Source organism: Jaculus jaculus, chromosome 6, assembly GCF_020740685.1.
Source record: "Jaculus jaculus isolate mJacJac1 chromosome 6, mJacJac1.mat.Y.cur, whole genome shotgun sequence".
Taxonomy (NCBI): Eukaryota; Metazoa; Chordata; class Mammalia; order Rodentia; family Dipodidae; genus Jaculus; species Jaculus jaculus.
Window position 1 is genome coordinate 162,256,301 of NC_059107.1, and position 25,442 is coordinate 162,281,742.

Consider the following 25,442-nt stretch of genomic DNA (forward strand, 5'->3'; position numbering starts at 1 on the left):
GACCTTCAGACCACGCAGCAGCCTCTGGAGTGTTTCAGACGCGTGGTGGACAGACCTCCCGTGTCTCCACACAGCGAAGCCTCCAAGGCCAGGCTGGTTTCTCACTTTTCTTCTGGCAGATCTACTTGGAGACAGTCCTGGGGTTGAGGGTGAGGTTAGGAAAGGTGCCACCCAATCTCTGGAGTGTTCTTTTGTTTTTTTTTAAGGTAGGGTCTCTCTCTGGTCCAGGCTGACCTGGAATTCACTATGTAGTCTCAGGGTAGCCTTGAACTCACAGCAATCCTCCCACCTCTGCCTCCCGAGTGCTGGGATTAAAGGCGTTCTTTTTTTTTTTTTTTAAATATTTTTTTTGTTCATTTTTTATTTATTTATTTGAGAGTGACAGACACAGAGAGAAAGACAGATAGAGGGAGAGAGAGAGAATGGGCACGCCAGGGCTTCCAGCCTCTGCAAACGAACTCCAGACGCGTGCGCCCCCTTGTGCATCTGGCTAACGTGGGACCTGGGAAACTGAGCCTCGAACCGGGGTCCTTAGGCTTCACAGGCAAGCGCTTAACCACTAAGCCATCTCTCCAGCCCTAAAGGCGTTCTTAAATGCACATAGCCGTGCCGTGCTGGTGATGACTAGGAGAGACCCTGAGCCATGGGTCTCAGGGCTTAGCAGTGGCATATGTCTGAGGTGAGGAGGTGTCTTCTGGGAACACCCCACCCCAGAGTCCCAGCTCCACCTCTGCTGTTTTGAGCTTCCCCCTCCCCAGGCCCGGCTCCCTCGCACACGGGGCCACTTCTCCCTGGGCTTTTAGACAGTCAAACGCCATGACCACTTACGAGCATCGCGGAGCTCAAAGGTCACAGCTAAGATGACTCCCACAGTGGACATCCTGACACTGCATCTGAAATGCTCTAAACTCCAAACTAGTTCTTGTTCTGACACGAGGGCTCGAACTTGCACATGCTGGGCGAGAGTCCTGCCCCCGTGCCCTCTAAAGTCTGCAACTGAGCACCTACGGGACTCCACGGGGGAAAATCCCGTGCCTGGCCTCATCAAGGGAGTCACGGTCAAAACACAGAGGCACTAAAAATATGGTATAGACACAACTTTGTATTTACAAAGCAGATGGATCTTGGGGTTACACTTGGCTCCCAGCCCCAAGACAATTACATTATGTAAGTGGAATTTTCCAAAATTTAAAAGCACCTGGGACACATCTGCACATAAGCATTTAAGACAAAATATACTCATGGGAGGGGTGGCGAGCTTTGGATTGGATGGGTTGATTTTTATTATCAAATTACCCTCATTCTCTTTCTCTATGCCTTTTCCACACCATGAACTTCCTAAATGCTCCTGGACTACTCCTAGTCCCTCTCTCAGCCTCAGTTTCCCCTTCTGTCACGATGACCTCCGAGGCCTCTCTGCCTTCTGCTGCTGCCCCTCGGGCACCATCCTGGCCACCCAGGCCGCTTGGCCCCTCTTCAGCTGTGGCCGTGGGCCAGGACCAGATGCTGAGAGAGGGCTGTTCCTTTGCAGATATCGACGAGTGTGCCTTGCCTACTGGGGGTCACATCTGCTCCTACCGCTGCATCAACGTCCCCGGAAGCTTCCAGTGCAGCTGCCCCTCGTCAGGCTATAGACTGGCTCCCAATGGCCGCAACTGCCAAGGTAAGTACGCCAGGGACCAGCCGGGCATGTCGCAGGCTCCAGAGCATCAGGGGAGATGACTTCCCAGACTCAGCAAGGATATGCCTTGGTCTCTAACACTCGGGGCCCAGCACTCTTGTCCTTAGGATTCTCTGCCCCCCCCCCCCCCCATGAAAGTCTTGTTGAGCAAGGACACCTAAGTCCTGTGCTGTGCCCTTGGCAGCTCTCTGAGATTGGCCCAGGGCCTGGAAGACCCCAGTCTTTGGCCAAATCTTTTTTAATTAATTAATTAATTTGAGAGAGAGAGAGAGAGAGACAGATAGAGATAGATATAGCGAGAGGAAGAAAGAGAGAATGGGCACAATGCATGTGCATCTGGCTTATGTGGGTCCTGGGGAATTGATCCTGGGTCCTTTGGCTTTGTAGGCAAGCGCCTTAACCACTCAGCCATCTCTCCAGCCTTGGCCTAGTCTTACTAGACTCCCCTCCTGTCAGTGGACAGGCTGGCTACGGAACAGTCCTTGGGTCAAAAGGTTCAGCAAGTCTTGGTGGTCTCTGCCCCTGCAAACAGGTAGCTGAGGTCTGACATGAGAACCCCTAAGTCTCTGTTTGTGGACAGTAGTGGCTGTGAGGGTCTAGCAGGCCAAGCCAGAGTCCACCACAGCCTGGGATAAGTGACGGGCCTGGCGGAATATATTCGTACTCTCCCACCATTTCTTCTGTCCTTCCCTCCTTCCTTCCTTCCTTCCTGCTGTTCTTTTTTTTTTTTTTTTGAGGTAGGGTCTCACTCTAGCCCTGGCTGACCTGGAATTCACTGTGGAATCTCAGGGTGGCCTCGAACTCACGGCGATCCTCCTACCTCTGCCTCCCGAGTGCTGGGATTAAAGGCTTGTGCCACCACGCCCAGCTTCATCCCCATTTCTGATGATGTGCTGGAGTTCCCTGTGCTCTGTGACATTCACTTGGTCACTGAGGAAGAGTAGCTTGCATGTGCATTCTGGGCCTCAGTAGGAACTCGTCACAGAAGCGTGTCTTTCCAGCTTTCTTAGGAGCCCCCACGGGCCAGTCAATCCAGGGGCTCCTGAAGGTCCTAGATATGCAGCCCCTGGTCGTAAAGAAGGTGACGGGCTGAAGACAGGCCGGGGTTGTGGCATTCCCTGTGAGGGGCCACTTGTTCTTCTGGGGTTGGGCGGGCCCCTTGTTTTCATGGCTCTGCCTTCCCCTCTGCTGGCTCAGCACCCTCACCACAGCCTGGGGTCCTGCCCAGATGCGGCACAAACACATTCCCGAGCTATGACCTCGGAGGCTGGGGAGGATTGTTTTTGCTACTGACAATTAGGCTGTGGAAGTTCTTCACAGCCGCCTCCCGGGCTCTGCAGCATCCACTGAACTTCAGCCCTTGGCAGCTCTGCAGTGTCTGGGAGGGGGATCCCCCACCTCAAGGGGCTCTTTATTTTGGAACCCCAGAGCATAAGTTCCAGGCCTAATCCCCACCCAACCACTACAGTTACTGCCCTGGGGTCCAGGGCAAGATGCATAGTCCCACTAGGCTTGTTCTTATCTGTGAAATGGAGATGGTGGCTCTGACCCATCCCTCGTAGGATGCAAGGGAGACATACATTGTGAGCTGTGGGAAGGTGTTGGGTGGTCGGCATGCCAGATGTCAGTGCCCATCTGCCTGGGTTCAAAGCTTGGGTAAGGGACTGGAGAGATGGCTTAGCGGTTAAGGCACTTGCCTACAAAGCTTAAGGACCCAATTCCCCAGTACCCACGTAAGCCAGATGCACAAAGTGGCACACGTATCTGGAGTTCTCTTGCAGTTGCTAGAGGTCGCCATACCCATTCTCTCCACCCCCCACCTCTCTCTCAGATATATAAATCATTTATTATTATTATTATTATCATTTTTAAAAGCTTGGCCAAGTCATTTAGGTAGGTCTACTAAGCTGGTTGAGCCTTCCCTAAAATGAGGTCCACACCAGCACCTGCCTCACTCATCAGGACCCCCGCCGCCGCTCCCAGGGATGTCACCCCGTGTTGGATCTTGTGGCGCACCCTTATTGTGACCAAGTCTGTACTCTCAATCTCAGGGCTTGCCACATGAAAGGGCGGGCCCCAAGCACCCTGTTCTCCACCCTGACCCCAGTTGATTCGAGGCCTGGGCGGGTGGGGCTGGCTCCTGTGGCCTGGGCCTTCACGTTGCCTGTGGGTCTCCGCAGACATTGACGAGTGTGTGACGGGCATCCACAACTGCTCCATCAACGAGACCTGCTTCAACATCCAGGGCGGCTTCCGCTGCCTGGCCTTCGAGTGCCCGGAGAACTACCGCCGCTCCGCAGACACGTAAGTCCCTGGGGCCCAGTGTTTTCCGTCTGTGTCCGGCTTCCTAGAGGCCCAGCCCTGGGCCTGGGCAGGTGGTTTTAACAGATGTGACCTCCCACTGGGCCTTGAGAACCTGCTGATCGTTAGTCCTCAGCTCCCTAAAGGCTAGTGAGCCGTCCCTCCAGAAGCCATGGAGGTGACTGCACACGGGTCAGGGCCAGGGGACATACTGCCACGTCGATTAAGCCTGTGCCCCAAGCCAGCACGAACCGACAGCTCTTCCTGGTCTGGTGTGGAACCCTGGGCACGCTCTCAGCGTATCAGCTTCCTCATTCGTAACCCTGAGGTATCAAAACATGCTGAGTCAGATGAGTAGGTTGTAACGTCTCTGTATTGGCTGAAGGCCAGGAGCCAGCGGGGCTTGTGGGAAAATCAGTATTCCATCCAGCTGAGCGACTACACGGGAAGAGTGTGGACGGTCCCGTGTCCTACACATGGAGCTCACTTTCTCCCTGGCTGCCATGGGGTCCACAAACTCCTTCCTTAGGGATCATGAGGCTCCCGTCCCCCCAAGGCTATGGTTCTCATCCTAATTCTACTCGAAGAATCTCATTTAGTGTTACTTCCTCCAGGGAAAGCCCCACACTGGGATCTGATCCTGAGAGTGTGGACTTTGGCTCCTACCCCAGCATAGAAAAATGCTCAAATCAAGTGTATGGCGGGGCAGCATGGGTTTCCAGCTGTGACCTCTTGACTCTGAGCCTGTCTTAGGCTCTTGGCCAGCTTCTCCAGCTCAGCAGTCAGTGTCTTCCTTTGGCAATGCACCAGGCTCCAGAGGCCGCTGCTTGGCCCAAGGAGCAGCTGCCATGGTTATCAGTTCTGCCCAGCTGCCAGGCGGCTCTGTCCTGGCATCCCTCTGTGTTCTTCTTTGCCTTGTGGTTGCTTGTCCACCAGCCCGTCCATATCCCCTGAGTTGCTGTGTCTCCCTAGTGTGTGTTTTTATGTGCTTAAAACCCCAGCACCTCGCTCGGCATATTGGTGCAGGCCTGTAATGTCAGCGCTCGGGGGTAGGCAGGAGGAGAGTCTGCAGCTCGAGGGCAGCCTGCGCTCTGCCATGAGAGCCGGGCTCGGTGATAGCGCCCTTGTTCACTTCCCGTGCCTGGTTAGGGAACGGCCACTTCAGAGCTGGGTTTGCAACTGTGTCACATCTTGAAGGGCTTGTGGGTTATGTAATAGCCTGGCTGGCAGTGATAGGCTTCTCTGAGTCACTGCGACAGTTCCACGTCCTTGATTTGAGCCAGTGCACTGTTTGTCATCCTAAGTTCAGTCACTGACAAGGGCCTGCGTTTGAGGATCCTAGAAGCTGTCGCTGTGGTGACAACTTCTAACTCACGCAGAGCCAGCAGACTGAAAGAGGAGGCTGCCCCGTGTGAGGTCATGGCATCTTCTGAGCCCCTGGCAGATTCAGCCTTGCTCGCTGAGGGTGAGGCAAAGGTGGGCAGGTCCACCCTGGTGTCAGTGGGAAGTCATCATGCAGAAGAAAGTCTCTCCGGCTGGGCTAACCGTCCAGGCTCCTGTCCCCAAGCCAGCTTCTAGGAGCATGTGCAGAACAATGACCAGAGAGTGCATAGCATGCTGAAAGGGCGAGGAACTCCACGTGGCCAGGGGAAGACAGGCTGAGTGGCCTGGCATTGGCTAGGCTCGAATGAAGCAAGCAAGGCAGTAGGAAAAGAACGAGGACTTGCATGTAGTCATGGAGATGGTGTGGAGACTTGTATGCAGTGGTGTGAATGGGGACTTGAATGTAGTCATGGAGATGGTGTGAATGGAGACTTGAATGTAGTCATAGAGATGGTGTGAATGGAGACTTGAATGCAGTCATGGACATGGTGTGAATGGAGACTTGCATGCAGAGATGGGGGTTCTGTGAATGGGGACTTGCATGCAGTGGTGGGGTGGTACTCACAAGGAACCTAGGAAGTCTCCTCCCAGTGTGGGGTTGATGCATGAGGTCTCTGGTCTGTCCCATCTTGTGACTTCACCAGCATGTTCCTGGAGCTGATAAAGAGAGTCCTCTGCTGTTCTCCACAGGGCAGGTGGAGACGGGTCCACCACTTTTTTGTTGCCACCAGGTGCCTGGTCAGAGGCCAGGGAGGAGTACGGAGCTGGGAAAGGTGGTAGATCCTGCACTGAGGGTCTTGACTTGGAGAAACCCAGGCACACCCCTCTGGGTCTGCTCCTTTCCCAGGCGAGGACTCAAGCTTTGTAGGGATGCTGTGGCATTCTAGAAAGATCATAGTTTAGAGTTAAGCTAACTTGGATTTGACTGGCTGGGCTTCTTGGAGCCTCTTATTCTCAGCTGAAATGGACAGGTGAGGTTGTATTCCAAGAGTGACCCATAATTGGGGCACACTCTGCTTGCTCTACATAGACTTCAAGCCTGTTCAGTCCTGGGGGAACGAGAGCAAGTGTTTTGACTGCCAGCCCTGTGATACTGTTGAGTGGTAGAAGGGTAGATTTTTGGCAGTTTTGCACCCACAACTAGCAAGCCATATAGAGAAGGAAAGACCAGAGCTGGAATATCAGAAGCCTGGCTTTCTGGTCCTAGTCTGTCCAAGTGTTGTGGCCTTAGGTCCTCCTCAGACCACTCAGCGCCCTTTTCTGCTTCTGTAAGGTGGCGCCAAGCCCACCTGTTGGTCCTGGTACTATGAGTCAGAGGAAACAAGCCCAGCTCTGTGCTGGTCCAGTTGGTGTGTTGAGACCTGGCTGTGGGGAATGAACCGTCCCCGGAGCTCCGGGTCAGAAGACAAAGGCTCCTTTGAATTGGCTGGCCAGTGATTGACCACAGCTGTGTATAAGATGTATACGTCCGTCCGCCCAGCTCTCAGATGTGGGAGCCTGGGATGGGCACATGGTTATTGGGCCTTGACCACCACACACAGGAATCTCTGTTTACAACTTTCTTCTTTGATGACGCTGGTTGAGGAGATCTGGGCCAGCCGGGAATACAGTGTTGTCCATAGGAAGTGAGGGCCAGACCTCAGTTTCCAGTGAGGGAAGGTTAACCACATTGCCTCACCCCAGTTAAGGGTTTCTCTGGACCACAGGAGCTCCCACAGCTGCAATATAAGCTGAAGTGAGAGGTCACTGACAAGGAGAAATGTTCCCTACTTATTTGGGGGAACTGAGACACAGCTAGTGGTTCAGGTGAGACAAGGCTAATATCTAGCAACCCATAGGTAGGAAGTTTCGATTTCCTGGTGCTTTTCCTCATCAAAAGCCAGCCCTCAGGGCTGGGGAGATAGAAGGCTTGTGGCATAAGCCCCAGATCCCTAGATCCCACATGAAGCTGCACACAGTAGTACAAGTTAATCCTAGCACTTTTGCAGTGAGATGGGAGGTGGAGGCAGGAAAATCTCTGTGAGATGGAGGCCAGCCAGCCTGGTCAACAGCAAACAAGGGACAGTGTGTCAAACAAGGCAGGAGGCAAGGCCTGGACACCTGTGGCTGTCCTCCAACCTACGCACATGCACTCTTGCTCTCTCTCTCTCTCTTTCTCTCTAACACATTTTAAAAATAAATTATAGGGCTGGAGAGATGGCTCAGCGGTTAAGGTGCTTGCCTACAAAACCTAAGGACCCAGGTTTGATTCCCCAATACCCATGTAAAGACAGATGCACAAGATGGTGGGTACATCTGGAGTTTGTTTGCAGAGGTTAGAGGTTCTGATGTTCCCATTCTCTGTCTAAATAAGTAAATAAAGTTTTTTAAATAACCTTTAAAAACAAGTAGTAATAATAATAGTAACAATTAAACTCGGACCTCAGGTTGGAGAGATGGCTTAGTGATTAAGGTGCTTGCCTGCAAAGCCAAAGGACTCAGGTTCAATTCCCCAGGACCTACATAAGCCAGGTGCACAAGGGAGCACATTTGCTTGGAGTTCGTTTAACAGTGGATAGAGGCCCTAGTGCACCAATTCTCCCCCACCCCCATACCTGCCTATTTCTCTCTCTCTCTCTCTCAAATAAATAAATATAAAAATAAAACAATTTGGTTCTCTTAAAAGCCCAGTTACGTGACCCTCAGAAGGAGCCAGTGGGTAGCTTTCCTGTGCCACTTCCTCAGGATGGCTCATTCTGGAGCCTTAGGTCATGATGTAGAACTCTTCTCCTACCCTACTTTCTCCCTCTGAGAGTCAGGGCGCCTCAATCTTCTTGTGGCTTTCTTCCATCTGGATGGCTAAGAAACCTGACCCAACAAGCCAGGGCCGCAAACCACAGAGAAGATCTGCCTGGTGGACGTGGTCTGGGCAGCTAAAGTCCTGACCACAGGTGCTTTGCTTCCCATGGGAGGAAGCGGTCAAGGATGTCTCGAGCCTTCAATGGGCTGAGAATATTCTTTGTCCCCTCTGTGGGGTCCACCCTGAAGATACGTGGTCATGAAAGCTGCTATGAAGCTGGGTGGCCTTGGGTGCAGTGTCTCAGGGCTGGGGCACAAAAGAGAACGGCTCTGGCCTGCAGGAGTCGGGAGGGTCCTGGCCATGTCCTGGCCTTCTCTGGAATGGCAAGTGTGTAAATGTGAAGGAAATGCCAGAGAGATAGCCACAACAGTGGCCCAGCAGCCCGCCTTTGTGGAGGAGTGGGCCAGAAGGCTCTTCGCCTCTATTCTCTGGCGGCTTCCGATACTTTTCACAGAATTTGGGGTGCTGCGACAGAGGTGTGAGGAGAGAACACGTCTATGGAAATTGGGACTTGGTTCTCATGCTGGGCAGGGCCCAGCCCCTGTTCCACTGTGCGCTGCCTTTACTAGATGCAGTGGTGACAGTCCGCCCTCCATCTGGGCACACAGGTGCTGTCCCCAGTCTGGTGGAAAGTTTGCCACACGTAGTGGTTACAATTCCTAGGGTGTCTTTGGAGCAAAACAGGACAGGCTCTGAGCAGGAAGATCGAGGACCAAGTCTCTCTGTACACCCATCCTTTATAAGCACTTAGTAGGGGACGGGCCTGTGATGGGAACAGGAGGTAGCATCGAGAAACCGCTGCCGCACCTGGGGAAATGAGGGGTCTGAAAAGAGCCAGCCCTGAACCACGTCGCCCGAGGAAGGTCTTGGGTGATCTGATGACTAGAGGTGTGGACGCCCACTGGGGAGGGCAGAGTGTCCAGCTCTCTATGTGTAACGGTTGCGAGAGCTACACCAGGACTTTGAGTGCGCCTTGCGTGTCGCCGTCGCATAATGCTGTGCTAACCCATGTGGCTGTGCAAAACCCAGTCCCGGGCTGCAGGGGCCGCACAGAGCCAGTGGGAAAACCAGATCCCGCGAGGGACACTCTAGCGCCACCTGCTGACCAGCTCTGCTCAGAGAGAGTTAGTGTGCATGGGGGTGAGTGTGCGTGCGTGCATGCGTGTAAAGACTTTCAAGAGAGACAGGCTGACTTTGAAACCCAAACCTGCTATTTGCCCAGACCCTAGATTCACAGGAAAGTCTCATGTCCTCTCAGAGCTTCTGACTTCCCGTCGGTAGACTGGGGAAAAAGCTGGGGACAGTTACCAGCCTCTGGTATGCATAGCTTGTCACTGACGCCCCAGAGGAGCATAGCTCATGGACTCCAGCCCCCTGTCCAGCTGTCCATGGCTCTCCTAGCTTCCAGTCCTCAGAGATCCTCTTTTCGTAGAGAGATCTCTCAGGGTACATGAAGCACCCCCATTTCACCGGGACCTTGGCACCTCTTGCGGCAGCTGCTCACCAGCAGTGTGCCTGTGCCCACCTTCTGCCCTACCCCTCGCTCCAAGCTTCCCCCAGGCACGATTCTACTGTTCGGAGCGCTGCGCTGCCATCTTCACTGCCCTGGAGTTCACTTCCAGGGCTGTCCTTTCTCAAAGCCAGAATGGCGAGCAGCCAGGTACATGAAACGCTTCCTAGCAGCCCCAATAAACGGCCTGTAAGATGGAGTCATCCTGCTCACAAGAAGTGCCGACTGTAAAGTGAATCCATGTAATCCAGAACACAACACGGAAACTGAACAAGCCAAAGAGGTGCTGGAAGAGCAGGAAAAAGACCCGGAGAAGCTAAACAGCCCACGGGGCAGGGCTTCCTGGGAAGAGCTTGGCCAGGTCCTACGGGGCTTCTCTTGTCACTTTTCCTGCCACGCTGCCATCAGTGCGGTGGCTCGGGGCCCAGGATACAGATGATAGTCCATGTCGCTTCCTGTCAGCCTCTGTTCACAGGAAGATACTATCTATATCCGCCTTGTCACAGGAAGTTCGAACCTATAGCAAGAAGTTAGAATAGTAGGCAGATCACCATGAGCTCGAGTCCACCCTGAGACTACATAGTGAATTCCAGGTCAGCCTGGGCTAGAGTGAGACCCTACCTTGGGGGGCAAAAAAGTCAGGCGTGGTGATGTATGCCTTTAATCCCAGCACTTGGGAGGCAGAGATAGGAGGATTGCTGTGAAGTTGAGGCCACCCTGAGACTATATAGTGAATACCAGGTCAGTGTGAGCTAGGGTTAAATCCCACCTCAAAAAGAAAAAAAAAAAAGAAAAGAATTTAGCTTTGTTTTGTTACAAGTTAGTTCTGTCGAAATCCTGCCACAAGAGATTAGGATTTGTTTCCATTCTGTCACAGGAAGTTAGAGCCTGGCTTTAATCTTTACCACACAAAAAGTTAGAACTTTCTCTTCTTCTTTCTCTGATAAATAAATACATATAAAAATGTTTTAATAATGCTTAAATTAAAAAAATGTTTTACAAAAAGTTAGAACTTGTCACCATTACTGCCGCAGGAAGTTAGAACCTGTTTCCATCCTGTTCCAGGAAGTTAGGATGTGTCTCCATTCTGTCACATACAAAGTTAAAACCTGTCACCGTTACTGTCACAGGAAAATAGAGCCTTTCCCCATGCTGCAACAGGAAGTTAGCGTCTGTCTCTGTCATATTACGGGAAACCAGATCCTGTCCTCATTCTGCCACAGCCAGTTCAGCGTCATCACAGGACATTAGAACCCGTGTTCATCTGCATTCCGAGCCCCGAGCTGGCTCTGTGGACACAGGGGGGAGACCAGGAGTCCAGAGCTGGGGGACAAGGAACGGGAGCCCCACACACATCTGCCTCCCTCCTTCCTCCTGAGACCTTCTTTCTGAGCCTGTTCCTCAGCCGACACATGGCTGTCAAGCTACTATCATGGACACTGGTAGTGACGGCCCTGGAGACCCTAGACAGCACATGAGCACAAGCCAGCCACCCCCCCCCCCCAGCAGCCCTGAGGACCCCTTCAGAGTCAGTCTGTGAGACCCACCAGGAGCCTTGTGAAGACCATGGTCTAGGTGAGGGCCCAGAAGCCCGGATGATACTCAGAAGGGAGGTGTGCCTGCTGAGCATGCCCAGAGTGGGGCTCTGCCCTGGCAGGGGCACACACCTCACTCTGGGCACAGCCCTTGACCCCAGCCGCCAGACTCCCCTGAGGGTGCTGGAAGAGGCTAGTGCCTGAGCCCACGGCCTGGAGGTCCGCAGCGCCTCCCCCAGGTGAGTGAAGGGTGCTGTGTGCTGGCCTCGAGGGCCAGAGGGGCGGCGGGAGGCCCCGCCTAGCGAGCCCCTGCTTGCCCTGCGCTCTGTTGTTTCTCCGCTTGCCGAAGTGGCGCTAATCCTCTTCCTGTCTCTCTGTCCACTTGTCTTGCAGCCGCTGCGAGCGCTTGCCTTGCCATGAGAACCAGGAGTGCCCCAAGCTGCCTCTGAGAATAACCTACTACCACCTCTCTTTCCCCACCAACATCCAAGTGCCCGCGGTGGTTTTCCGCATGGGCCCTTCCAGCACCGTCCCCGGGGACAACATGCAGCTGGCCATCACCGGTGGCAATGAGGAGGGCTTTTTCACCACGCGGAAGGTGAGCCACCACAGCGGGGTGGTGGCCCTCACCAAGCCCATCCCTGAGCCCAGGGACTTGCTGCTGACCGTCAAGATGGACCTGTATCGCCATGGCACAGTCAGCTCCTTTGTGGCCAAGCTTTTTATCTTTGTGTCTGCAGAGCTCTGAGCACGTGCTGGGCTCCTGGGCGCTCCCTCCTGTCGCTTTCCTCGCCCTGCCCTCGGGATTCTAATAAAGTCTCAGTAGCCGTCCCGCACAGCATGCTCGCGTGCCTCAGTTTTATTGGGCGTGGGTGAAAGTCTCTGCTTTTTTGTCCTCTGGGATTGAGCTGAGCCCTTGACAGCGGTGATGTCCCCAAGGGTTGTCTAAAGGTTATTTCCCATAAGGGGACATGTGCCGGGAGCTCCGCCGCTGGAACTCACTAGAGCATATTGCCAGGGAGCCAGGCAAGGGGAGACTGAGGCAGGGTGGGCCTGCATACATGGCTATCTTCCTTCCGTGTGGATCCCAAAGGGTAGCGTCAATGGCTGAGAAGGGCTGTGATCATCATAGGTCTCCGAGCTCTGTCCCCTTCATTTTTTAAATGTGGAAACTGAGTCCCTGAGCCCGGTAACATGGCCTGCTGTGTCTGGGTCAGGCTGAGGAACTAGGTCTTCTGGCCCCTACTTGGCCCCTTGCAGTAAGTAAGCAAGCAAGCATGTAGGTGGAAACAAGAGCTCTAGTCTGGTCTGCAGGCCGTCTGTTCCCGTAGAGCTCTAACCGTGGCTGCTTCACAGCCGATGAAGCTCTTGGCTAAATGAGGTCATGTCCTTCCACTGAGGACCCCAGTGCTGAGGCAGGAGGACGCCCTCAGGGGTAGCCACCAGACACACAGCACATCCTTCATGTGTTTTACCTCCAGTCCTGCCAGACCACCATGTGTTCCTTGTGCACAGTCAGGGAGGGTGTGTGACTCGCCCGCGATAACATCTGGTGTGTGCACTCCAACGCCACAGCTGTCTGTCACCTTCTGTCCCAGTTCCTCCACCATGGGCCTTGGTCCGCCCACCTCTCTCCATCTCCGCCACCATGAGTCCCGCCAAGCCACCTTCTGCTGATCCCCCAGCATCTTCTCAACCCTCTCTACAGCTTATCCTCTCTTAGCAGCCTAAGTATCCGCCTAAAACGCTTCGTGGCATGTTTTGCACTTAGGCTGGGCACCCCAAATCCTCCACATGCTTTTTAAGGCACAACTTAGTCCTTATATGGTTTTCAGTCCAGCCTGACCTCAGGTTGCTCTTCCCTTGTTCATGTCCCTTAAGCCACAATGGCCAGCTCTCTGCTCTCCCGGACCCTACACGCCACACTCTTGGCTTGAAGGTTGCTTAAACCTCAGCTTAAGTGGATTTTCCTCTGAGAGACTTTATTCCTGTTTTGTTTTGTTTCACTTTGCTCTTCAAGGTAGGGTCTCCCTCTACCCCAGGCTGACTTGGAATTCACTATGTAGTCTCAGGGTGGCCTCGAACTCACGGCGATCCTCCTACCTCTGCCTCCCGAGTGCAGGGATTAAAGGCGTGCGCTGTCATGCCTGGCTACTTTATTAGTTCATTTATTACTAGGACAACAACAAACGATCTGAAGCTGGATAACTGTATAAAGAGGTTTATTTTGGCTTATAGTTCTGGAAGTTCAAGGTCAAGGAACCACATCTGGTGATGGCCTTCATGGCTGAGAGTCCTGGTGGATCACAGGGTATCACATGGACACACGCTGGCGTGTCTCTTCTTACGAAGCCTTCAGAATCCAACCATGGGGTTTCACTGTAATGACTGCCATTACAATGGCGTCCTAGCCACCTTCCTCGGGCCCTCTGTAAACATAGTTGGATGACATTCCTATCCCCTTAGTTCCTCAGCAAGGATTAAACTTCAGCACATGCCGTCTTGGGGGACACTGTCCCGGGGCCCTTGCCTGGCACTCCTGGGTTATGTTCGCTGTTCTTTCTCGTCAAACTTTTTTCCTTGTGACCCTTCCTGTTTACTCATGTGCTTCGTGTTTGTCTTCCCCACCATCTAGAAGGTTCCATGGGGGTAGGAACTAGGTCTGTCTCATTTGGTGACTGCCCCCCACTTCTGGCAACTTGCCAGCTCACAGAAGGCTGCTCTGTCCATGTCTGCCGAGAGAACGATGGCTTTCTGCCAATCCTGGCCGTTTCAGCCTTTCTGTAGCTGCTGCTGGTGATGTTTCAGAGCAGAACCTGCAGAGGGGAAGTCAGTATGCCCAAGGTCCTCCCGCGGTTCCATGCAGTGGGCGCCCTGCTGCTTCGTGGGAGAGGCAGGCACAGTGAGCTCTGATCTATGCGGGTCACCAGCTACCTTACTGCTAGAGCACAGAGCCTTCCTGCCTGTCACCTGCAAGCTTCCCACTCTGGCCCAGACCTCACTCTGGTTTGTCTGGTTTGGCTGGCCAAGTCCTCCTGGGGACTTCCTGGTTCTCTTTCACAGCCCGTGGTTTCCAGATCGTGCCCCATCTGGCCTCAGGCCTCTCTTTCAGCCCCAGCTCCCAGCCCTGAGCTCACCCCATTTGTTTGTGTCCTGGCCCGGCCCCATGGGTCTGCTTGCCTTCGCCTGCATGTGCCTGCTCATAGCATCAGCCGGAACGCTGACACACTTGCGCACGCTGCTGTTCTTGGGGGCAGCTCCAAAGTCACCTCCTCGGTGAAGCTTCCCTTGGTCAGTACTCCCCGGCCTTGGGTGTCCACACTGCAGAGTTTACCCCAGTGTCTTGTGGTTACTATGTGTTTGCTGCACCCATTGGACTGCTGGCTTTTTAAAAAAGGATTATTATTATTATTTATTTTGAGAGAGAAAGAATGGGCATGCCAGGGCCTCTAGCCACTATAAACGAGCTCCAGAAACATGTGCCACTTTGTGGATCTGGCTTACATGGGTCCTCGGGAATTGAACCTGGGTCCTTTGGCTTTGGAAGCAAGTGCCTTAACTGCTAATCCATCTCTCCATCCTTGTTGGCTTTTTATTATTTATTTATTTATTTGAGAGAGGCAGATAGAGAATGGGCACACCCGGTCCTCTAGGCAATGCAAATGAACTTCAAACACATGCACCACCTTGTACATCTGGCTTACATGGGTACTAGGGAATCAAACCTGGGTCTTTAGGCATCATAGGCAAGTACCTTAACTGCTAAGCCTTCTCTCCAGCCTGACTGTTGGCTTTTAAATGCAGGGAGAAGGTCTGGCTAGTTTTTGCGTTCAGTACCTTTGGAGAGTTTGGTGTAAAGAAGGAACTCAGTAAATACTGGGGTGGGTGGATGGGTGGTGGATGCATGAGAGGATGGAAAGGTGGATAGTAGCCCTGAGGAGAGCATGGAGGGTGAGGGGTGGGCAGGTGCATGGCTAGATGGTGGGGGTCAGTGGAGGAGTAAGCATTGTCAAGATTCAGTTCAAGTACATCATCCCCTGTGAATCCTGAAAGGCACAGTAAGGAAATGAAGTAAAGGTCCCTACAGTCTGACATTTCCATCATGGCCCAGGTTATTCAGAACAAAGGAAGCACTTCTGCCTTTACAGCCACAGAGATGGGGCCACGCCCTCGGGCCTCAGGCCATCCAGAAGCCTCATGTGGCTTGTCAGAACCCCCTCCATAACTTTGTCAAGTGATTGCAGTTCTGCCTGAACACCCTTGTTCCTGGAGCCCCTACCTTCTAAGGTGGCCTGTTCTGTTAGGGCACCTCAGGTTTCGGGATGGGGATGATGTCTGAGTGCCGGGCTGGGTTTCTGGGTCATGCTGCTGAGAGACCAGGTGGCTCGGGGGTCTCCAGCAGGCCGCTGACCCTGATCCTCTCCATGCAGTGACGAGTTCCACGCTACGTCATTGTCTCGGAGCTTCTAGGTCTGCCCTGTGAATGGCTTAAAAGGTTCTGTGAAATGACCTGGTCTAGTAGCCGGGTGGTGAGTGTTGGTTTCTTCCTCCAGGAGAAGGTAATGAAAGGTTCCTGTGGCTCTTGGTTTAAGAAGGGGATTCAGGCTTCAAGAGTTTGATGTGTTCAGGGTCACTGATATGAGGCGTTTCCATCACTCCTCGCTCTGACAGTGGTTTCCTGGTCCTGTCACTCTGACAGACCAAGTTCCCAGGGAGGAAAGATGAGGATGCTTATCAGTATTGGAGTGAAAATAGACTGACTGACAGCTGGCTCACAGTGATCACAGTATACAGGGACAATGACTGATGGCTGGCTGGCGGGCTCACAGTGACAGTGACAGTGACAGTGACTGACAGCTGGCTCACAGTGCTCACAGTATACAGTGACAATGACTGATGACTAGCTGGCGGGCTCACAGTGACAGTGACAGTGACTGACAGCTGGCTCACAGTGCTCACAGTATACAGTGACAATGACTGATGGCTGGCTGGCGGGCTCACAGTGACAGTGACAGTGACAGTGACTGACAGCTGGCTCACAGTGCTCACAGTATACAGGGACAATGACTGATGGCTGGCTGGCGGGCTCACAGTGACAGTGACAGTGACTGACAGCTGGCTCACAGTGCTCACAGTATACAGTGACAGTGACTGATGACTAGCTGGCAGGGCTCACAGTGACAGTGACAGTGACAGTGACTGACAACTGGCTCACAGTGCTCACAGTATACAGTGACAGTGACTGATGGCTGGCTGGCGGGCTCACAGTGACAGTGACAGTGACAGTGACTGACAGCTGGCTCACAGTGCTCACAGTATACAGGGACAGTGACTGATGACTAGCTGGCGGGCTCACAGTGACAGTGACAGTGACAGTGACTGACAGCTGGCTCACAGTGCTCACAGTATACAGTGACAGTGACTGATGGCTGGCTGGCGGGCTCACAGTGACAGTGACAGTGACAGTGACTGACAGCAGGCTCACAGTGCTCACAGTATACAGTGACAGTGACTGATGGCTGGCTGGCGGGCTCACAGTGACAGTGACTGACAGCTGGCTCACAGTGCTCACAGTATACAGGGACAGTGACTGATGACTAGCTGGCGGGCTCACAGTGATAGTGACAGTGACTGACAGCTGGCTCACAGTGCTCACAGTATACAGGGACAATGACTGATGACTAGCTGGCGGGCTCACAGTGACAGTGACAGTGACAGTGACTGACAGCTGGCTCACAGTGCTCACAGTATACAGTGACAGTGACTGATGGCTGGCTGGCGGGCTCACAGTGACAGTGACAGTGACAGTGACTGACAGCTGGCTCACAGTGCTCACAGTATACAGTGACAATGACTGATGGCTGGCTGGCGGTCTCACAGTGACAGTGACAGTGACAGTGACTGACAGCTGGCTCACAGTGCTCACAGTATACAGTGACAGTGACTGATGACTAGCTGGCGGGCTCACAGTGACAGTGACAGTGACAGTGACTGACAGCTGGCTCACAGTGCTCACAGTATACAGTGACAGTTACTGATGACTAGCTGGCGGGCTCACAGTGACAGTGACAGTGACAGTGACTGACAGCTGGCTCACAGTGCTCACAGTATACAGGGACAATGACTGATGACTAGCTGGCGGGCTCACAGTGACAGTGACAGTGACAGTGACTGACAGCTGGCTCACAGTGCTCACAGTATACAGTGACAGTGACAATGGCTGGCTGGCGGGCTTACAGTGACAGTGACAGTGACAGTGACTGACAGCTGGCTCACAATGCTCACAGTATACAGGGACAGTGACTGATGGCTGGCTGGCGGGCTCACAGTGACATTGACAGTGACAGTGACTGACAGCTGGCTCACAGTGCTCACAGTATACAGTGACAGTGACTGATGACTAGCTGGCGGGCTTACAGTGACAGTGACAGTGACTGACAGCTGGCTCACAGTGCTCACAGTATACAGGGACAGTGACTGATGGCTGGCTGTCGGGCTCACAGTGACAGTGACAGTGACAGTGACTGACAGCTGGCTCACAGTGCTCACAGTATACAGTGACAATGACTGATGGCTGGCTGGCGGGCTCACAGTGACAGTGACAGTGACAGTGACTGACAGCTGGCTCACAGTGCTCACAGTATACAGTGACAGTGACTGATGGCTGGCTGGCGGGCTCACAGTAACAGTGACAGTGACAGTGACTGACAGCTGGCTCACAGTGCTCACAGTATACAGGGACAGTGACTGATGGCTGGCTGGCGGGCTCACAGTGACAGTGACAGTGACTGACAGCTGGCTCACAGTGCTCACAGTATACAGTGACAATGACTGATGACTAGCTGGCGGGCTCACAGTGACAGTGACAGTGACAGTGACTGACAGCTGGCTCACAATGCTCACAGTATACAGGGACAATGACTGATGGCTGGCTGGCGGGCTCACAGTGACAGTGACAGTGACAGTGACTGACAGCTGGCTCACAGTGCTCACAGTATACAGGGACAGTGACTGATGGCTGGCTGGCGGGCTCACAGTGACAGTGACAGTGACTGAGAGCTGGCTCACAGTGCTCACAGTATACAGGGACAATGACTGATGGCTGGCTGGCGGGCTCACAGTGACAGTGACAGTGACAGTGACAGTGACTGACAGCTGGCTCACAGTGCTCACAGTATACAGTGACAGTGACTGATGGCTGGCTGGCGGGCTCACAGTGACAGTGACAGTGACAGTGAATGACAGCTGGCTCACAGTGCTCACAGTATACAGTGACAATGACTGATGGCTGGCTGGCGGGCTCACAGTAACAGTGACAGTGACAGTGACTGACAGCTGGTTCACAGTGCTCACAGTATGCAGGGACAATGACTGATGACTAGCTGGCGGGCTCACAGTGACAGTGACAGTGACAGTGACTGACAGCTGGCTCACAGTGCTCACAGTATGCAGGGACAGTGATAGTGAGGGTGTCTGACCGCTGACCAGCAGGGCTCACAGTGAGCCCAGTGCTGCCCCATGCCGTGGCATGCTTAATCCCGTAGCAGCTATGGGATGCAATAACTCTTCCCCCAAATTCAGATTCATGGGGTCACACAGGTTAAGTGAATTGCTCTACCCCTACTGCCTGGTAGGGCCAGCACTTAAGCCTTGCAGCAAGCTCTGGCGTCTGTCCTGAGCCACCCCAAACACAAGGAAAGAGAGCAGGTTGCCTGGGACCAGACGGCTGCAGTCTTTCATCCCTGACCTGTGCCCCCTGAGCTGGATGCTGACACACAGTAGCATGTGCAGAATGGTGGCCTTACACCTTGTACCGTGGCAGATGGTTTTTTAAGTTTTCTGGATTGCAGCTGAAAGTCAGAACAAGTAGGCAGGAAGATTAAAATCTGCAGAAAACATTTAGTACTTGGAAAAGTTACTAAAGGCATCTCCATGAGTCCCCCAAACACAAGTCAAGCCTCCTGCATGGTGTTGGCATCTGTGGAGATAGGAGAGAACCCCAAGTGGCCCATGCAAAGAGCAAGAGGTGAATTTGGGTAAAGCGGAGCTGGGAGACACCCTGCTTGCTCTCACCCCAGTGTGGCTGGGGCTACCTCACTCCTGCCCCTGGGACCTTGCTTCTAAAACTGAGCCATTATGGGCCCCTTAGCATCAGGGTCTTGCTGAGGGGAGAGCTGTGAAGTGGAAAAAACCAGCCGAAAGAGACCACAGATGCCAGGGAGGGGGTATGTCAGAGGGAGCTCCAAAGGCCGCTGACCAGGGAGTTTCGTGAGGTCAGAAACAGGACTGCGCTGGTCTTTAAACTCCAGGAAAGCGATTTCCCATATGGATGACCAACCAGAGCCTCAAGGTCAGATTCATTCACTGGTCTCTTTAGCAAAATCCTGCCAATTGAGTGGCTTCGAGTAGCAGGGACCCACTGTCGCCCAGTTCAGGTGTCTGCAGGGCTCTGCTCCATCTAGTCTGAGCCATTTCTTCTTATAGTTTTATGCACTAATTTCCAAATTCTCCAAAGGGAGATGCCTCTGGTGGCTTAATTGCAGCCTTCAGCATTCCTGGGTTTACTGCTGTGTCCTTCCAACTCGGCCCTTGGCATCACGTGACTTTCTCCCATGTGTCTTCTTAGGAGAACATCAGTCCTACCGTCAGCTCCAGTGTGATTCCATCTTAAATAATCCCCTCTCAGTGACTCTACTTCCAAATAAGGTCGCTTTTTGAGGTAACTGGGGCTAGAATTTTGACATATCTATTCTGCAGGGACATTTGTTCAATAGTGTCACCAAATTCGTAAACTGAAATCACAATCTCAGTGTCTTTGAATTTAACTGCATTTAGAGACAGGGCCTTTAACCAGTTAACTAAGGTAAAAATGAGGCCATCTGTGTGGACCCCCAATCCATTACTCTTGGAGCCCCAATATCAAAAGTAGTCTCTGGGAAGACCATGTGAGACACAGTGAGAAGGCAGGCTTCATACACTGAAACCAGAGATGGCAGAAGAAAACAACCCTGCCTACATCATGATCTTGGGCTTGGAGATTATATGTATATATAATATACCATATATATATATTTTTCTTGTTGCTTGAGCCCAGCCTTGGTATTCTGTCACAGCAGCTGTAGAAAATTAAGCCATAAAAATTACTATTAGGAAAAATGGCTAGGGACCAGCATAGAATCCCCCTGGGTTTGAAAGACATAGAGGCAGATCAAAACTAATATTGTAATCACCAAGAGATTTACAAAACTAATGTTCAACAAGATGTGGTAGCTCACATCCGTAATGACAGAACTTGGGAGGCTGAGGCAAGAGGATTTCCACGTGTTCTGGTCCAGCTTAGGGTGAGATTCTGTCTCCAAAAATAGACAAACCAAAAAGTTTTATTTTTTATTTATTTATTTTTTGTTCAGTTTTTATTTATTTATTTGAGAGCAACAGACACAGAGAGAAAGACAGATAGAGGGAGAGAGAGAGAATGGGCGCGCCAGGGCTTCCAGCCTCTGCAAACGAACTCCAGACGCGTGCGCCCCCTTGTGCATCTGGCTAACGTGGGACCTGGGGAACCGAGCCTCGAACCGGGGTCCATAGGCTTCATAGGCGAGCGCTTAACCGCTAAGCCTTCTCTCCAGCCCAAACCAAACCAAAAAGTTTTAACTTGAAATAAACCAAAAGTGCTAAGAAAAAGATCAGAACATGGAAGAAAACAGTGAGTTAGGATTGGGCTTGGGTGGGGGGGGAGACACTAAGAAATGCAGTAATAGACTTGGGACATAATTTAAAAGTTCAAAAAATAATGTCATTAATAAAACTAAATAAGAAAGAACCAAAAAGTTAATAAACACTGAAGACAACAAGCTAAAAGAAATATTTTTTAAATCATAGCTTGAAGAAAAAAGTGACAAACATTTGAGATGTGCCAAGCAGGTCCAACCTGCAGATAATAGGAATCTCTGAAAAGGACATTTCAAACAGGAAAGAAGGGCCATACTATAATTGATGGCTGGGCGGGAGAGATGGCTTAGTGGTTAAGGCACTTGCCTGCAAAGCCTAAGGACCCAGGTTCAATTCCCCAGTATCCACATAAGCCAGATGCACAAGGTAGTGCATGTGCCTGGAGTTCATTTGCAGTGACTAAAGGCCCCCATTTTCTCTCTATCTCTGTCTCTGTCTTTCTTTCTCTTACTCACCCTCTCTCTGCCTCAATCTCTTTCTCAAGTAAGTAAAATGTTTTTAGAAATGATAGATAACAGCAACTTTCCATAAATAAGATGGGTGAGATGGCTCATGCCTTTAATCCCAGCACTTGGGAGGCAAAAGAAGGACTGCTGTGAGATCGAGGGCAGCTTGAGACTACATAGTGAATTCCAGACTCTACCTAAAAAAAAATAATTATAAAAACCAACTTTCCATAACTTACTAACAAGGGGGCTGGAGAGCTGGCTTAGCATTTGAGAGCATTTCCTAAGCAAGCATGGGAGCTAGAGACCACTGAGTTCAGTTCCCCAGAATCCATGTAAATGTCTGGGTATGGCCACGACCTTCAGTAACCCCAGTCCCGTGGAGATCAAAAACCAGAGAATCACCGGCTCATGAAACCCCCAAAAGCTCCAGACTCAGTGAAACGATTCCATCTCAAAACAAGTGCGTGAGCGATGGGAGGGTTGCTTGACATCCTCCCCCAGCCTTGCACACACGTGACGTGTTGCACACGCACCACACAACAGCACGCTTACTACAAGCACGCACACTCATATGCACACAAAATTAAAACAAGCTTTGAAATTCCATATTGAAACAGCTCACCACACACCCGAGAATATTAACTCAGAACAACCAATATCAAGACAAAGTTTTGGAAAACTACTAGACTTCAAAGAAAAGAGGCAAAAATAAAAATAACCTATGGGAGCCGGGCATGGTGGTGCACGCCTTTAATCCCGCCACTTGGGAGGCAAAGGTAGGAAGACCACAGTGAATTTGAGGCCATTCTGTGACCACATAGTGAATTCCTGGTCAGCCTGGGCTAGAGCAAGACCCTACCTTGAAAAAAACCAAAATAATAATAATAACAACAACAACCTATGGGCAGCTAGACAAGAACCACCAATGTCCTTGTGATGAGTAATACCAGCTAGACTGGATTCAGAAGCAGCTAGGGCACTGATGGAGTAGACCTTTGGGTATGTCTGTGAGGGCATTTCAGAGAGAATGAAATGGTGGGGGGTTGATCTACCCTGAATGTGAGCAGCACCAGCCCTTGAAACAGAGTCCTGGACTGAATAAAATGTACAGAAGGAGAAAGCCAGCTAAGTACCAGCATTTTCTTTCTCTGCTTCCTGGCTACCACAGCCAAGAGCCACACCCTTTGCCATGCCTTTCCCACCATGATAGATAATACCAGAAACCCTGAGCCAAAACAAACCCTTCCTCCCAGAAGTTGCTTCTTCTTGGCTATTCCATCACAGCAATGAGAAATTTGGTTAACATAGACATCAACGGGAAATAGTCCATCAGGTGGTTTCTTGGACAGGCCCCTAAGGAAAGCGCCGGAGTCATAGAGATGGTTGTGAGAAATCTGTTTTCAGTTGTCAAGTGGCCTCTGCCCTCAAACAGGGGAAGCAAGATCTAGTTGGAAACTGGCTGGTTTGTTGAAAGAGCAAGAAGCCAGGGCATACACTGAGCCACTGCTGGGGGTCAGAGCCTCTTCAGGTTGGAGCTGCCTGGGTGCTCACCACTGGGCCACAAGTGGTGCGGAGCCAGCAAGGGGCTTCCCTCCAGCATACTCAGCCACAGATGGACAGCTGCGCTTCGAGCCTGCTGTGAGCCACTGCAAACAAACTCCAGATGCATGTGAGACCTTCTGTATCTGGCTTTACACTGGAGAATGAGGGATTGAACCAGGGCCAGCAGGCTTTGCAAGCAAGCATCTTTAACCATAGAGCCATCTCCACAGCCCCAAATATGGCATCTGGCAGGGAAAACATATTCATTTTAAGAACTGTTGGGGATTGGATAAAGACAATTGGGTGCAAAGAACCAGAAGTTTAGGACTTAAGAATATTTCATTTCTGAATTTTTTTATTTTTATTTTTTGAGGTAAGGAGTGTCTCGCTCTAGCCCAGGCTGATCTAGAATTCATTATGTAGTCTCAGGGTGGCCTTGAACTTAATGCAATCCTCCTTCCTCTGTCCTCCCCCCTCCCCACTGAGTGCTGGGATTAAAGGCATGCACCACCACACCCGGCTCTATTTGTATAATTTTTATAAGCCAAGTAGGACCTGTGCCAGAATTGACCAATTGAATAGTGTGTCATTCATACTGTGCCTGGAATTTCCACCAGCCAAGTCCAATTCTACATTTCTGACCCAAACATTCCTTTTTTTCAGATGAATGTGATTTCAATTTAGGACCTGTCCAAATGAATTAATTTTACTCAGTTTTCAATATTTTATTTATTCAAGAGAAAGAGCAAGAGAGAAAGAGGCAGATCAAGAGAGAATGGGCATTCCAGATCCTGTAGCCACTGCAGATGAACTCCAGATACATGCACCACTTGTGCATCTGGTTTACAGGGGTACTGGGGAATCAAACCTGGATCCTTGGACTTTGCAGGCGAGTGCCTTAATTGCTAAGCTATCTTTCTGCCTGAAAAGAATAATTTTTTAAAATATTTATTTATTTGCAAACACAGAGAGAGAGAGAGACAGAGAAGAGAGACAGAGAGAATGGTCATGCCAGGACCTTTAGCCACCACAAACCAACTCCAGAATCATGTGCCACTTTGTGCATCTGGCTTATGTGGGTACTGGGGAATTAAACCTGGGTCCTTAGGCTTCGCAGGCAGTGCCTTAACCACAAAGCTATCCCTTCAGCCCCCTGAAAAGAATAATTTTTATGTGTTCTTTCCCCTCATACTTTTAGACATCTAATTCTATACATTCTAACTTTTTCTTCCCTCTCTGGTTCCTCCATCCCTCCCTCCGTCCTTCCTTCCTTCCCATCTCCCATCTATTTCTCTTCCTTACCTTTCTTCCTTCCTTTCTCTCTTTGTTTATTCCTGTATATGTATGTGTAAATGGGCCCATGTGCACTGTGCACCTGTGGAGGTCAAAGGATAGCTCTGAGGTGTCTTCTCTGCCTTCTTTGAGACTGGGTCTCTCTTTTTTTTAATTTTTAAATTTTTATTAACATTTTCCATGATTATAAAAAATATCCCATGGTAATTCCCTCCCCCCCCCGACACTTTCCCCTTTGAAATTCCATTCTCCATCATGTTAACTCCCCATCTCAATCATTCTACTTACATATATACAATGTCAACCTATTAAGTACCCTCCTCCCTTCCTTTCTCTTCCCTTTATATCTCCTTTTAAACTTACTGGCCTCTGCTACTAAGTATTTTCTTCTCACGCAGAAGCCCAATCATCTGTAGCTAGGATCCACATATGAGAGAGAACATGTGGCGCTTGGCTTTCTGGGCCTGGGTTACCTCACTTAGTATAATCCTTTCCAGTTCCATCCATTTTTCTGCAAATTTCATAGCTTCATTTTTCTTTACCGCTGAGTAGAGCTCCATTGTATAAATGTGCCACATATTCATTATCCACTCATCAGTTGAGGGACATCTAGGCTGGTTCCATTTCCAGACTGGGTCTCTTTAAAATATATATATTTTTTTATATATTTGCAAGCAGAGAGGGGGAGAGAGCTGAGAACCAGAGAATGGGTGCTCCAGGGCCTCCAGCCACTGCAAACAAATACTAGGTGCATGCACCACTTTGTGCATCTGGCTTTATGCAGGTACTGGGGAGCTGAATTCAGGTTGTTGGCCTTTGCAGACAAGTGCCTTAGCCACTAAGCCATCTCTCCAGCCTGAGACTGGGTCTCTTGCCACTGCAAATGAACTTCCAAACTTCGAACCAATGTTGGACTAGCTAGTCCATGATTTCAGATTCTCCTGGTTCCACCTTCCATCGTCATCAACATGCTGGGGTCACAGATGCATGTGCCACGTTGCATCCAGCTTTATGTGGGTGCTGAGGAATTGAACCCTGAGCCAGAAGGGTTTGCAAGCAAGTGCCTTTAACTGCTGATCAATTTTCCCAGTCCCAAATTCTAACTTTTTCTAGCCTCTTCTAGACTTGCCAAATGATGTCAGTTTTTTTTTTCCCTTTTCAGTGCCGTTTAAAATAA

The 25,442-nt window shown here is 51.2% G+C and overlaps 1 protein-coding gene across 1 annotated transcript in view; it reads left to right on the forward strand.

Moving 5' to 3' along the window:
* Fbln1 (fibulin 1) overlaps positions 1–25,442 on the forward strand; it is an 89,474-nt gene that overhangs the window by 34,701 nt on the left and 29,331 nt on the right. The window contains exons 13-14 of the mRNA XM_004650388.2: positions 1,532–1,663; positions 3,862–3,985. Of these exons, the coding sequence (XP_004650445.2) occupies positions 1,532–1,663; positions 3,862–3,985 (256 nt within the window). The remainder of the gene's footprint in view (positions 1–1,531; positions 1,664–3,861; positions 3,986–25,442) is intronic.